Source organism: Sorex fumeus, unplaced genomic scaffold (genome assembly GCF_029834395.1).
Source record: "Sorex fumeus unplaced genomic scaffold, SorFum_2.1 ptg000122l, whole genome shotgun sequence".
NCBI classification, from domain to species: Eukaryota; Metazoa; Chordata; class Mammalia; order Eulipotyphla; family Soricidae; genus Sorex; species Sorex fumeus.
In genome coordinates this window covers 10066701-10078107 of record NW_026606179.1, presented here as the reverse complement: position 1 = coordinate 10078107, position 11407 = coordinate 10066701, and the positions used below count along the sequence as shown (strand labels likewise).

The following is an 11407-nucleotide window of genomic DNA, read 5'->3' as shown; positions in this document are numbered from 1 at the left end:
ACCCCGGTGGGGTTTGCACTCCTCAGTTCCTGCTCGGGAACCTCACGCGCCTCCCTTCCTGGCTGTCAAACAGGCGTCCTCCCCTCTGGGCCTGCGATTTCCCCTTTGCTGTGTCTGCAGCTGGGGAGGGACTGTGGCTGTCACAGCCCAGACCCTTACTGGTGGCGGTTGGTTCCAATTTGCCTATTTACCTCCTCCCCTGAGCCCCTGGGTGTCTCGGAAGGGTGCAGGGAGGGGCTTCCTGGAAGAGGTGAGAGATTTGGGGCTCAGGACTGGGAGGTGACAAAGCAAGCCTAGGTGGGAGTCGGGTGAGAAGGGGGATGTGGCCAGAGAGGACAGTTGGGGGGATGCGTCACGCTTTCCTGTGGGTTCAGCAATTTCCGTCTTGAGAGACCTGTAATGGGGGGGCCACCGTGGGGTCCCAACCAAAGGTGAAAGGGGGATCCAGAGCATGACAGGGGAAGGCGTTGGCTTTGCACCAGTCCTACAAGACCGTCCCTTAAGTATGGCCTGAAATAATCGTTGAGCACAGAGTTAGGAGTCAGCTCTGAGCACTGCCAGGTGTGGCCTTTAAATCCACCCCCCACGCCCTCCAAAAAAAAAGTGGTATGGAGGGACCAGAGACAGCTTGAAGGGCTGAGCACGTGTCTCTAAAGCAGGGCTGGGTTGCTCCCCAGCACCGGTGACCCTCCGAGCACTGCTAGGAGTGAGTCCTGAGCTGGAAGTCATTCCAGAGCCCTGCCAGCCATGGCCTCCAGCGCTTACCATGAAAAACCATTTGGAAGCAAAGACAGGACCTTCCTTTGTCATCTCCCAGTCCTGGGTTCCCAAGTTTGTTTCACATCTCCCAGGATGCCATTGTTCCCAGTGCCTCACCGGGTGCTTCTGGCGGCTCCCAGCACCTCTGGCCATAGCAGCGCCTGGCTAAGTGTTGCCAGGAACGGGCTTAGGGAGCCCCCGGGCACTGCCTGGAATATTCACTCCAATAAAGCGCCCTAAACCCCTAAAGTTTCACTCACCCTGTTTCCTTGGATGCTAAGGTAAGATTCATTGTTCAGGGCTAAAGCCATAGTACAGCAGGGAGGGCACTTGCCTTGCATTCAGCTGACCTGGGTTCGATTCCTGACACCTCATATGGTCCCCTGAGTTCCTCCAGGAGTGATTCCTGAGTACAGAGCCAGGAATAAGCCCTGAGAATCTCCAGGTGTGGCTCTCAAAACAAAACCCGATGCTGGATCGATAGTACAGTAGGGGAGGTGCTTTTCTTTCATGTGACTGACGTGGGTTTGATCCTCGGCATCCCTGAGCCCAGCCAGGAGTGACCCTTCAGTGCAGAGAGCCAGGAGTAAGCTCTGAGCACTGCTGGGCCTGAGCCTAGCCAAGAGTGATTCCTAAGTGAAGAGTCAAGAGTAAGCCCTGAGCACTGCTAGGTGTGGCCCCCAAAATAATACATTTAAAATATAAGTAAATAAAGTGGAAAATCAGTATCAAGGGATTAGAGAGATAGGACGGGGCAGGGCTCTTGTTTTGCATGTATGTGATTCAGGTTCAGTCCCCAGCACCACAGGGGGTGCCCTGAACCCACCAGGAGTGATCCCTGAGCACAGAACCAGGAGTCAACTCTGAGTGTCCCAGGTACAGCCCCCAATCCCAAACCAAACAATAAAATACATGTTTTCCCATGTCAACGTTGTGCCCTCGCCCTGTAAAACACAGACTAAATAGAAACTGCAGCTGTCGCCTCCCTCCTGAGTCCTCTCAGGAGGGGGATGAGGCTCCCAGGCCATGCACAGGAGAATGGAAGAACATATGATTAACGACTTGGATTGTTTTGCTCTTGTTTTTAATTTGGGGCCACCCCCAGCTGTGCTCAGGACTCAGTCCTGGCTCTGCACTCAGGGATCACTCCTGGCGGGGTTTGGGTGACCAGATGGTGACGCTGGAGATGGAACCCAGTTTGGCTATAAAGGTAAAGGTAAAGGTAAAGGCCCTCCCGTTGATCGTCGATTTGCTCGAGCGGGCCCAGTAACGTCTCCATTGGAGACTTTGTTGTTACTGTGTCTGGCATATCGAATACTCTCGGTAGCTTGCCGGGCTCTCCGAGAGGGGCGGAGGAATCGAACTCGGGTCGGCCATGTTGGCCGCGTGTAAGGCGAACGCCCTACCCGCTGTCCTATCGCTAGTTTGGCTATATGCAAGGCATATGCCCTTCCCACTGCACCGTCTCCTTGGCCTGCCTAGACAATCAGCTTTTCCTCTGAGCTGGGAGTTCCTGGAGGGCTTATAGCTGAGGGCTAGGGCTCATTTCCGTTTGGTGACTCTCATTTCACCAAACATGCTTGAGATGCTGTATGAAGAATAGACTGCAGGGCTCTGGGAGGGAATATGGGGCTAGAGGGCAAAGGATGAAGGCAGAGACTGGGAGCCAACCAGGACTTGGTGGAGTGAAGCCAGGTGAAGAATGATGGTGTCTTGGATCAGCAGAGACGAGGGCACACAAGTAATTGAGCAAGGAGAAATCAAATTCTGGATGCTTGGCTTGATATGGGTCTGGGCTGGGTCCCCGCCAGGCTGTGTTTGAGAGCTTCTCCTGGCTCTGTGCTGGTGTGGAGCTCTGTGCTGCTGGCTGAAGTATCTCTCTGGTCCCCAAAGCCAGTGAGACATCTGATGAGTCAGAGGTGAGATCTCCCGGAAAGCAAAGGGTGAGGACCACACCGAGGTGTCCTGGACAAATGCAATTTTCTGTTTAACAAGTTGGGGAGACTGTGGGAGGAGCAGCTGTCAAGATCTTAGCTGCAGGCCAGTGACATTTGAAGGCTGCTGTGCGGAAACTTTGTGGGAATGGCTGACCTGAGTCAGGGGGCTCTGACATCATTTCTGGGTGCCAGCTTGAACCTGAGTGAACATGATTGCTGGGCTACAGGGCAGGACCTCTTTCTCCCTCAATGACATGAGTTCACTTTAATAGGTTATTGAAATGACTCAATATGTTATTGGAGAGAAGGCTCCACTGAACGGGTGGTTAGACACAGCTTCTAGATAAATGGCATTGTTGCTACTTAAGGATTTGCCCATCAATATTATTTCCAGGGAGTCACCCATGTATGATGGTCATTAGTTCAGGCTGTAGTAAATATTATTGTTAGAGTACTCCTTGCCGAACAGCTTCATTTTTTCATTTAACTATTTATTTATTTTGGGGTTTTGGACCACACCTGAGAGTACTCACGGCTTACTTCTGGCTCTGTGTTCAGGGATCACTTCTGGCAGTGATGAGAGGACCATATGGAATGTCAGGGATCAAACCTGGGATGGGTGATGCAAGCCAAGCATCCTACTCACTGTACTATCTCCCTGCCCCCAGTCTCATTATTTTATAAATCGCATAGGTAATCTCAGTATCAATTGATTAAATGAACTAGTTGTGAATGAGTGAAGGAAGAGAAGGGGGCAGAGATCAAGGTGATGTGAGTGACTAGGTGGAGGTTGGAGTTTGGTGGGCTGCTCATGGAAGGATACCTCTCCACCCAGGGAGAAGAGAGGGAGGTTGGGAGAGCTACATGGGAAGGGAGATCTTTATTCCATCTATCTTTCCATTTTTCCACATTACTTCAATGTGATATGGTTAACACACACACACACACGGATAGATTCTCAGTCCCAATTCTGGCATTTAGCTCCTAAGGCCCCAGGAAGTTAAGTTTCAAGACCATCCATAGTGTCTTTTTGTTATGTGAATAAGGTCACCTAGGCAGAAAATGCCTTAGAAGTGGAAGGGGGTCTCAGCATCAGGGGACAGACCCACCGGCCAGAGAGCTGGAAGTTTCCCAACATGCTGGTTGGGGAAGTAGCTGGACACAGAGTTTCCTGGTAGCTGAGGATGTCACCGATCCTGTCTCTGTACTGAAGCCTCCAGGAACACCCCAGAGTTTGGGACTCAGAGAACTTCCTGCTGGTGAAATATGAGGGTCTGGGGAGAGGGACACATCTGCAGAGGGTACCTTCCCATCCACACCCATCTTTCGTCTCTCATTTGTCTGCCCGGTTAGATCCTTTCATGCTAAACCAGTATGCTGGCGAACTAAAATAATGTGGGCTTGTTGCTGAAGCAACGATAGCACAAACTTTAGAGGTATCTTTTTAAAAAACCTTATATATATAATATATATATACATATATATATATACTAACTAAAATAATACCTTGAGTCCTGAAACCTTCTCTAGGTAAATGAATATTCCGTGTGTGTGTGTTGTTTTGTGATGTTCAGGGCTTATTCCTGGCTCTCCCACTCAGGAATCACTCCTGGCGATGCTGGGGAATTGAGCCCAAGTTGACAGTGTGCACCCTACCCGCTTTATCTCTCCAGCCTCTGGGCAAATGAATCTTAGCCAAGAATGTTTGTGGGACCCCAAATCTGCTGCCTTTTGCTCAAAAGCCACAGATGACAACCTCCACTCATTTGTTTTTGGGCCACACCTGGAAATGCTCAGTCCTGACTCCCGGCTCTGTGCACAGGGATCACTCCTGGTGGTGCTGGGGATCTCACCCCAGCTGGCTGCAAGGGCATCTCAAGCCCTGTACTGTTTCTCCATGCTAATGTAATGGGCATTTCCATGCTGATGGGATGGGCATCTCCGCACTAATGTGATGAACATCTGTGAAGTGGGGAGGTGACGGGGTCAGATTTTGAAAAGGGACTGAGAGCTCTTTCCGAAGGGTCTGACCCTACGTCCAGCTAAGTAGTGCCAGAATTGAGTTCATCATTTGCTGGTGTGGGGTAAAGCCATCACAGCGGCATTGGTGTGAGAAGCAGCTGTACACATCTGGGTGTGGGAATGTGGGTGACCCACTTAACCAGCGCCAGGGTTGTGGGTGTCTTAGACAGGAGGTCGCAGAGATGAGACAGGGCTGGGCCTGCAGGTTGTGGACCTCAGTCACCACATGGTTCCCTGAGCACTGCGACCCCATCACAGATCCAGGGTAGTTCCCCCAGTACCACCAGGCATGGTCCAGACCCCACAGCCTAGGAGAACCCGGCAGCCTCCACACCCAACCATCCAGACTCACTTTGTAGGTTCACATCCGCTTTATTAGACTCCACCACATGGCACTAAAGGAAACCCCATTTCTCTAACACCTGCCCCCTGTGGGTGGGGTCCAGGCCCCCTGGGTCACCAGGCCCTGACCCCTGGGGACACAGGAGTCAGGGACTACTACCCAGAGTCAGGATCATGTCCCTCATGCCTCTGGGAGCCAGGATTTCAGGCCTCCACAACTGGGTCCATCCTCTGCTTCCAGCTCCAACTTGCAGTTCAGGTTGGGGGCACGTTGGGGCTCAGCGGGGAGTGGACATGCGTCGACATTCATGCACCCGGTAGGCGCACATGTAGAAAATCCCTGCTCAGGAACAGACCCCATCTGACCCCTCTTTCCTCCCTCCCGCCTCTGTCCACCCCACAAGCCCTTTAGGGACACGTCATATCTGGAGGCCCAGCCTGCAGACAGGCTTTCCCGACGCCCATCGGTCCCCCACTCCAGACTTCCCAAACCCCGTCCCTGCCCTGGAGTTGCCCCTCCCCAGGCCCCGCCCCTTGGGTCCAAACCCCGCCCCAATCTTTTCCACTCCCCAGGTACCTGCAAAGAAGGTCATGAGTAAGGCCACCCAACCCAGTATGTAGGACCAGGAAAAGCGCCAGTCCCCGAAGCGGCGGCCCAGGAAGCTGACGGTGACCCCAGTGTAGACAGCCAAGGCCAGAAGAACAAAAAAGGCTGCGGAGAGAGGGTGCCAGTCTGGACAGGCACAGGAGGGGGCTCTGGGCTGGGCTTGCACATGGATGTGAACGCGCTGGGGGACTGGGTGAGGTCAGGAATTGAGCTGAGGGTGGGAGGGGTTGAGGGAGGGGCAGGGCGGCCGTACAGTGTCCAGAGGAATGCATGAAGCCTTTGTCTCGCTTTGTCTCGGTTCCGGGGAGGGAGACCTTTACATCCTTGATATTTTCTGAGTAATAGGAGTGTCTTTGTTATTCTAGAGGTTCTTGGCTCAGGCCTGCGTGTTCGGGTGACTCAGGATGGGGAGCTGGTCCCCAAATAGACACCTCTGGGATTGAGGACAAGGGCTTCGAGCCGCTGACATTAGCCTGATCTCTAGGTTGCCGCCCAGGATTTCAGCAGGTGTTTGCAATGAAACTTGGGTAGAAGGCAGAAACTCCAGGTGCCTGTGTGTCAGGGGCACACCCTGACTCTCTCAGGCACTGCAGCTGTGTGCTCGGATCCTCACCCTTCACCTCTGATCTCCTGAACCGCATCCATTGTGACAAACCCCTTCTGGGTCCTGGAGTATCCTGGCCAGCTTTCAAGATGTTCGGCTCCCAGGAACCCCCAAATCTGCCACCAGATGGTTAAAAGCGCCCTAATGGCCTGGGTACCCCATTTGCAAACGAAACGGGGGCCATTCTGCTGGGCAGCTCTGGGGTCTGAGGCTGACTGGGTGGTGGGTGCCGGAAGGAATGAAATCAAAATCGTTTTATTGCAGCCTGCTGATCCACTGATCAGAGTCAGACAGGCTGGGGTTAGGGGTGTTTTGATTTGTCTTTGTTTGGGGGCCACACCTGGTTGGTTGTCAGTGCCAGGGATGGAACCAACCAGGCCGGCAGGGTGCCAGGCAAGCGTCTTACCCCTATACTGTTTCTTTGCCCCTGGGGTGGTGTTCTCAGTGTTTACAGTGTGTGTGTGGGGGGGGGGGGGGGGCTGGAGCGATAGCACTTAACCAATGTGGCCAACCCGAGTTCGATCCCTTCGCCCCTCTCGAAGAACCCGGCGAGCTACCTGTGGCGTATTCGATATGCCAAACACAGTAACAAGTCTCACAATGTTACTGGACTTGCTTGAGCAAATCGATGAACAACGGGAGAAGAGTGACAGTGACAGTGTATGGGGGGCTGGGGGTTACTGGGGTTCAGTGAGGTGTGGGGAGAGGGGTAAGAACTCACTGGAAGCAAACAGCAGGATGCCAGCCGTGAAGGGCCTGGAGAGGCGGGTGAAGGTGGGGTGCTGGGCGAAGGCCAGGGAGCCCAGGACGACGCCCAAGGTGGCACACACCGAGGCCAGGATCATGAAGGCCCGCGTGGCATTCCAGTATGCTGTGGGAGCACCACGTCACGCCGAGGCTCCCCCTGCCCCGAATGACAAGTCCCATGTCCCATCCCCTCCCAGGGCAGGAGAGCCTCACCCTTTCTGTAACCCGACCCTACCCCTCCCTCTCTTCCACTTCCCCTGCCCAACTCCTAATCACCCTTCAACACCCAGCTCCCAAGTCCCTGCCTCCAGGAAGCGTCCCTTCACCCTCCACATTCATCCCTCCCAGCCTTGCCCACTCAGACTCCCTGACTCTCTGGCTCCCCCTGCAAGCCGTGCTCCCTGAGAACAGGGACTAGTGGATTCTGCCTCGCAATCACGAGCGCAGCATCCCTCTGGTTTGCATGGGAGCTGAAGAAATGTTGGTGAGTAAGTGAAGGAACAAGTGGGTGTTGACAGTCTCCATGTATCGTCCTGTCAATCACCATCTAACCTATTTCTCTTCCTTTATACTCTATTTCTATCTGTAAAGGACTTTCATATACACATATTTATTTTGTTTGGACGCCACACCCAGTGGTGGTCAGGACTGACTCCTGGCTCTGTGCTGAGGAGTCAGTCCTGTGGGCTTGGGGGACCATATAGGATATGGGAATCAAACCCAGTCTGGCTGTAAGGAAAGCACCGTGCCCCTGTGCTCTCTGGCCCCACAGCCCTTATCTTGCACATGGGAAGCCCTGGATTTGATCCTTTCCACCACCCAAAATAAAAAATAATAATAATTCTTCACCCAGTGCTAACATGTATGGTTTTGCCCCTGGCTCTCCCAGTGCCAGCCATTCTCAATGTGTAGGGCAGTTTCCTTGCATCCGAGCAAGCCTGGTTCAATCTCTGACACCACATAGGGGTCCTCAGCACAGCTAGGAGCACAGAACTAGGAATCAGCCCTGGCACAGCATGGAGGGCACTTGCTTTGCACATAGCCGACCCAGCCCTGCCAAGAGTGATCCCCAAGCACAGAGCCAGAAGTCAGCCCCGAACACTGCAGGGTATAGCCCACTTCTCCCTGTCCTAATAAAACAGAATAAAGGACCAGAGAAATAGTACAGTGATAGATGCTTGCCTTGCATGCAGCCACTCTAGGTTCAATCCCTGGCACCCACATGGTCCCCTGAGCCTGCCAGGAGAGACCCCTGAGCAGAGTCAGGACTCAGCTCTGAGCACCATGAGGTTTGACCCCCTAAACAACATCAAAAGTTAAATAAAAATGAAAAATAAAAACAAAAGTAGAGAAGTGCCATCTCGGCCATCGGTCACCCTCCCTTCTCCACATGGCTGGAGCTGGTGCTCCCTGCTCAGCCCTCAACCCTCCATGCTGGCCCTGTCCCAGGGAGAGCCTGTCCGGGCGTGCGTGCCGGCCACTGTCCCTGTCCAGCAGGAGGGCCGTGGATCCTCACCGATGCCCTCCGTCTGCTGGAAGCACTTGCTGCCCAGGCAGTATCGCCACAGGCCCTGGTGGGCAAAGGCCCCCGACAGCCGGTACTGCATCCAGTGGTCAGTCGCAGTGGCCACCACCAGGAGGATGGTCCCCACCCAGGCACAGAAGAGGCCGCCACCCATGAAGCTGTGCATGGTGGCCTGTGGGGGAGAGGAGAGGTGGTCAGGGACCTCCACCAGATCTGAGGGAGGAGGCTGGGGGTTGGGACTCCAGGTCTAAGGGAGGAGGCTGGGGAGTTTGGACTCTGAATCTGAGGGAGGAAGCCAGGGAGGTCTGAGCCCTAGGTCTGAGGGAGGAGGCTGCGGGTTCTGGACCCCTGGGCCTCAGGGAGAAGTGGGGAGTTACAGTTCTAAGTCAGGGTGGGCTGGACCCTAGGGTACCCATCTCTGGGGGCTGCAGGGTGGGCTGGGGGGGGCAGGACCCTGTGGGGAAGGGGCTGGGGGGCCTGGAAAGAGGAGGGGCGCAGAGCTGCCCCCCTAGCCCTTACCTGTGTGCAGAGCCTGCCCAGAGCCCCAGCCTGCTCAGCCTCTCTCTGCAGACTGAGTTGGACAGACTGCTGGCCTCTCTGCCCTGGGCCCCCCAAATCCCTTAAGCCTGCCCACACAATGGCCCCGTGGACCAGCAACTTCCAGCGCGCAGAAGTGCAGTGTTTGCAGAGGCCCCAATGGAAACTGCTGAAGCAAGGGTCCCAGCGCCCCGCTGCCCTCCCGGCCCCGCCCACGAGCCCCCACCCACGGCCCGCACGCACACCACCCAGCCGCCCACGCGCACGCAGACTCACGCACAAGAAGTGGGATGCACCTTTTATTGCTCCAGCAGGATTCCCTCCCCGCCTGGGGGCTGGGAAATGGGGTGGGGGGTCTGGATGCTTCGGACCAAAGGGAGTGATGGGGGTGCACAGGGCTTGTCCCAGCTGGCCTGGACGGGACGAAGTGAACGGAGGAGTGGGGTGTCTGGGCAGGTTTGGACTGAGCTGGGGTGGAGTCAGGGCTGAGGGCTGGACTGGCCTGGTTGGAGGGGGGGGGGGATGAGGAAGCCAGGGGGCAAGAGGAGAAGGCTCAAGGCTCAGTGGTTGGTGGGAAATGTGAAGAAGGGGCAGGGGTGTCAATGTTGTCAGGAGTGATATGGGGCGTGGTGCTGGGCATGATTTGCGGTGTGGGTATGGGGTTTAGGGTCTGGTCCCTGAGGTTTGGGGAGAAGGGTGGAAGTTTGGGGTACATCTGACAGGAACAGGTCTCCTGGTGCGGAGGGGGTCTTAGGAGCCTAATACTCAGCCTCCCAGTCCTCCTCCACAGGGGCTGTGTCTGGGGCTGCTTCCGGCTGTCCGGGTTCCTTCTTCCCTTCCTGGGTGGGTGAGGTCTGTGATGGCGTCGGTGGGGTCCTGGGGCGAGACCCAGGGTATCCTCTGTGTCCTCTCTCTGGCTGCTCAGCCCGCCCGGAGCCCCAGGGCTGCTGCCTGGGACCCCGGCCAGGCCTTGGTTGCCTGTCCCACCTGCCCCGGGCTTGGGGTGCGCTGCCAGCAGGCCCGGGCTGTGGGGGGTGGCAGGGGGGCGCACAGGGGCAGGCAGGCAGGGCGTAAGCCCCCAACAACGCACTGTGCAGCAGAGAGGACAGGGCGTCCAGCCGGATGGGGACGGTGACTGAGGCCAGGTTTTCCGGGAGCCCCAGGTGGGCAGGATTTGGGGTGCCCAGGAGAGCAGGTGGCAGGCCTGGGAAGGACGCAGTGGGCCATGGCTCCGTGCCAGGCGGTGGCAGGGACGAGCTGTTTCTAGAAAGAACGGGGCAACGGTTGACAGTGTCCCTGTCTGCCTCCTTGGCTCCGGGGTCTCCAGAGTGCTTGCTGCCCCTCCTCGTTTCTCTGCCCCCACCTCCCCAACTTCCTCACCCCTCCACTCCTTCTATTCCTTCCTGTCTCTCCCAGCAGATGGCCTGGCCAGGGTTCCAATCCCAAAATGAGATTGTGGGGGCAGAGAACAGGACAGCTGACCCAGGTTTGATCCCCTGCCTCACAAAGGGACCCCCTGGTCCTGCCATAAATAAACCCTGGGCACTGCCAGTGTAGCCCCACAAACCAAACAAGACCAAAAATAATTAATTACAATAATTTAAAAAATAAAATGGATAATAATCATAATGAAGGTGCGGATTAAAAGGCTGGGACTGGCGGCCTGAGAGATCCTGCAGGCCTCGGAGCATCTGACCTGCAGGAAGCTGCACCCCCGATCCCTGGGCCCGCACATGGCCCTCCCAGCACCCGGGGCCACCCATGAGCAGTGTACCAGAAACAACCCCTGAGCACTGCGTCAGGAGCAGCCCCTGAGCACCGCGGGGCGAGTCCCCAGCTTCCACCCAGCAAACAAGCAGAGTGGTATGTCCGCAACCCCACTGCTGTCCCAAGCATCCTCCCTATCCCAGCTCTTTGTTTATTTATGTATTTATTTGCTTTTTGGGTGACACCCGGAGATGCTCAGGGGTTACTCCTGGCTCTGCACTCAGGAATTACCCCTGGCGGTGCTCAGGGGACCATATGGGATGCTGGGAATTGAACCTGGGTCGGCTGCATGCAAGGCAAACGCCCTCCCTACTGTGCAATCGCGCCAGCCCCTGTCCCCACTCTTTCGAGGCCTTTCCACCCCTCACCTCCCTCCCCCCATGCGGGTCGTGCTGGGGGCCGGGTCCCTCCAGCTTTGCAGAGTCCCATCTTCTCATTTACCCCCTCCCCTCCTCTCTCGGGCCTCCCACGAGTCTCGCGTGTCTCTTACCCCTCCTGCACGGTGCCTTCCTTTTGCTGTTCCATCTTTACTGGGTTTCGTAAGAGTTTCTTCTAGCACC

The 11407-nt window shown here is 55.8% G+C and overlaps 2 protein-coding genes across 2 annotated transcripts; both read right to left on the bottom strand.

The window, feature by feature from the left end:
* Positions 1-5307: 5307 nt before the first annotated feature.
* On the bottom strand, positions 5308-8709 carry LOC130044339 (lens fiber membrane intrinsic protein). The gene is made up of 4 exons (XM_056137045.1): positions 8535-8709; positions 6993-7142; positions 5638-5772; positions 5308-5400 (listed from the first exon to the last, which is right to left on the bottom strand). The coding sequence occupies exons 1-4, from the start codon at positions 8707-8709 to the stop codon at positions 5339-5341; spliced, it is 522 nt and encodes a 173-aa protein (XP_055993020.1). The 3' UTR covers positions 5308-5338.
* Positions 8710-9838: 1129 nt separating this feature from the next.
* CUNH19orf84 (chromosome unknown C19orf84 homolog) lies at positions 9839-11372 on the bottom strand. Its single transcript, XM_056135543.1, has 2 exons — positions 11338-11372; positions 9839-10343 (listed from the first exon to the last, which is right to left on the bottom strand). Exons 1-2 carry the CDS (start codon positions 11370-11372, stop codon positions 9839-9841), a joined length of 540 nt encoding a protein of 179 aa, XP_055991518.1.
* Positions 11373-11407: the final 35 nt, after the last annotated feature.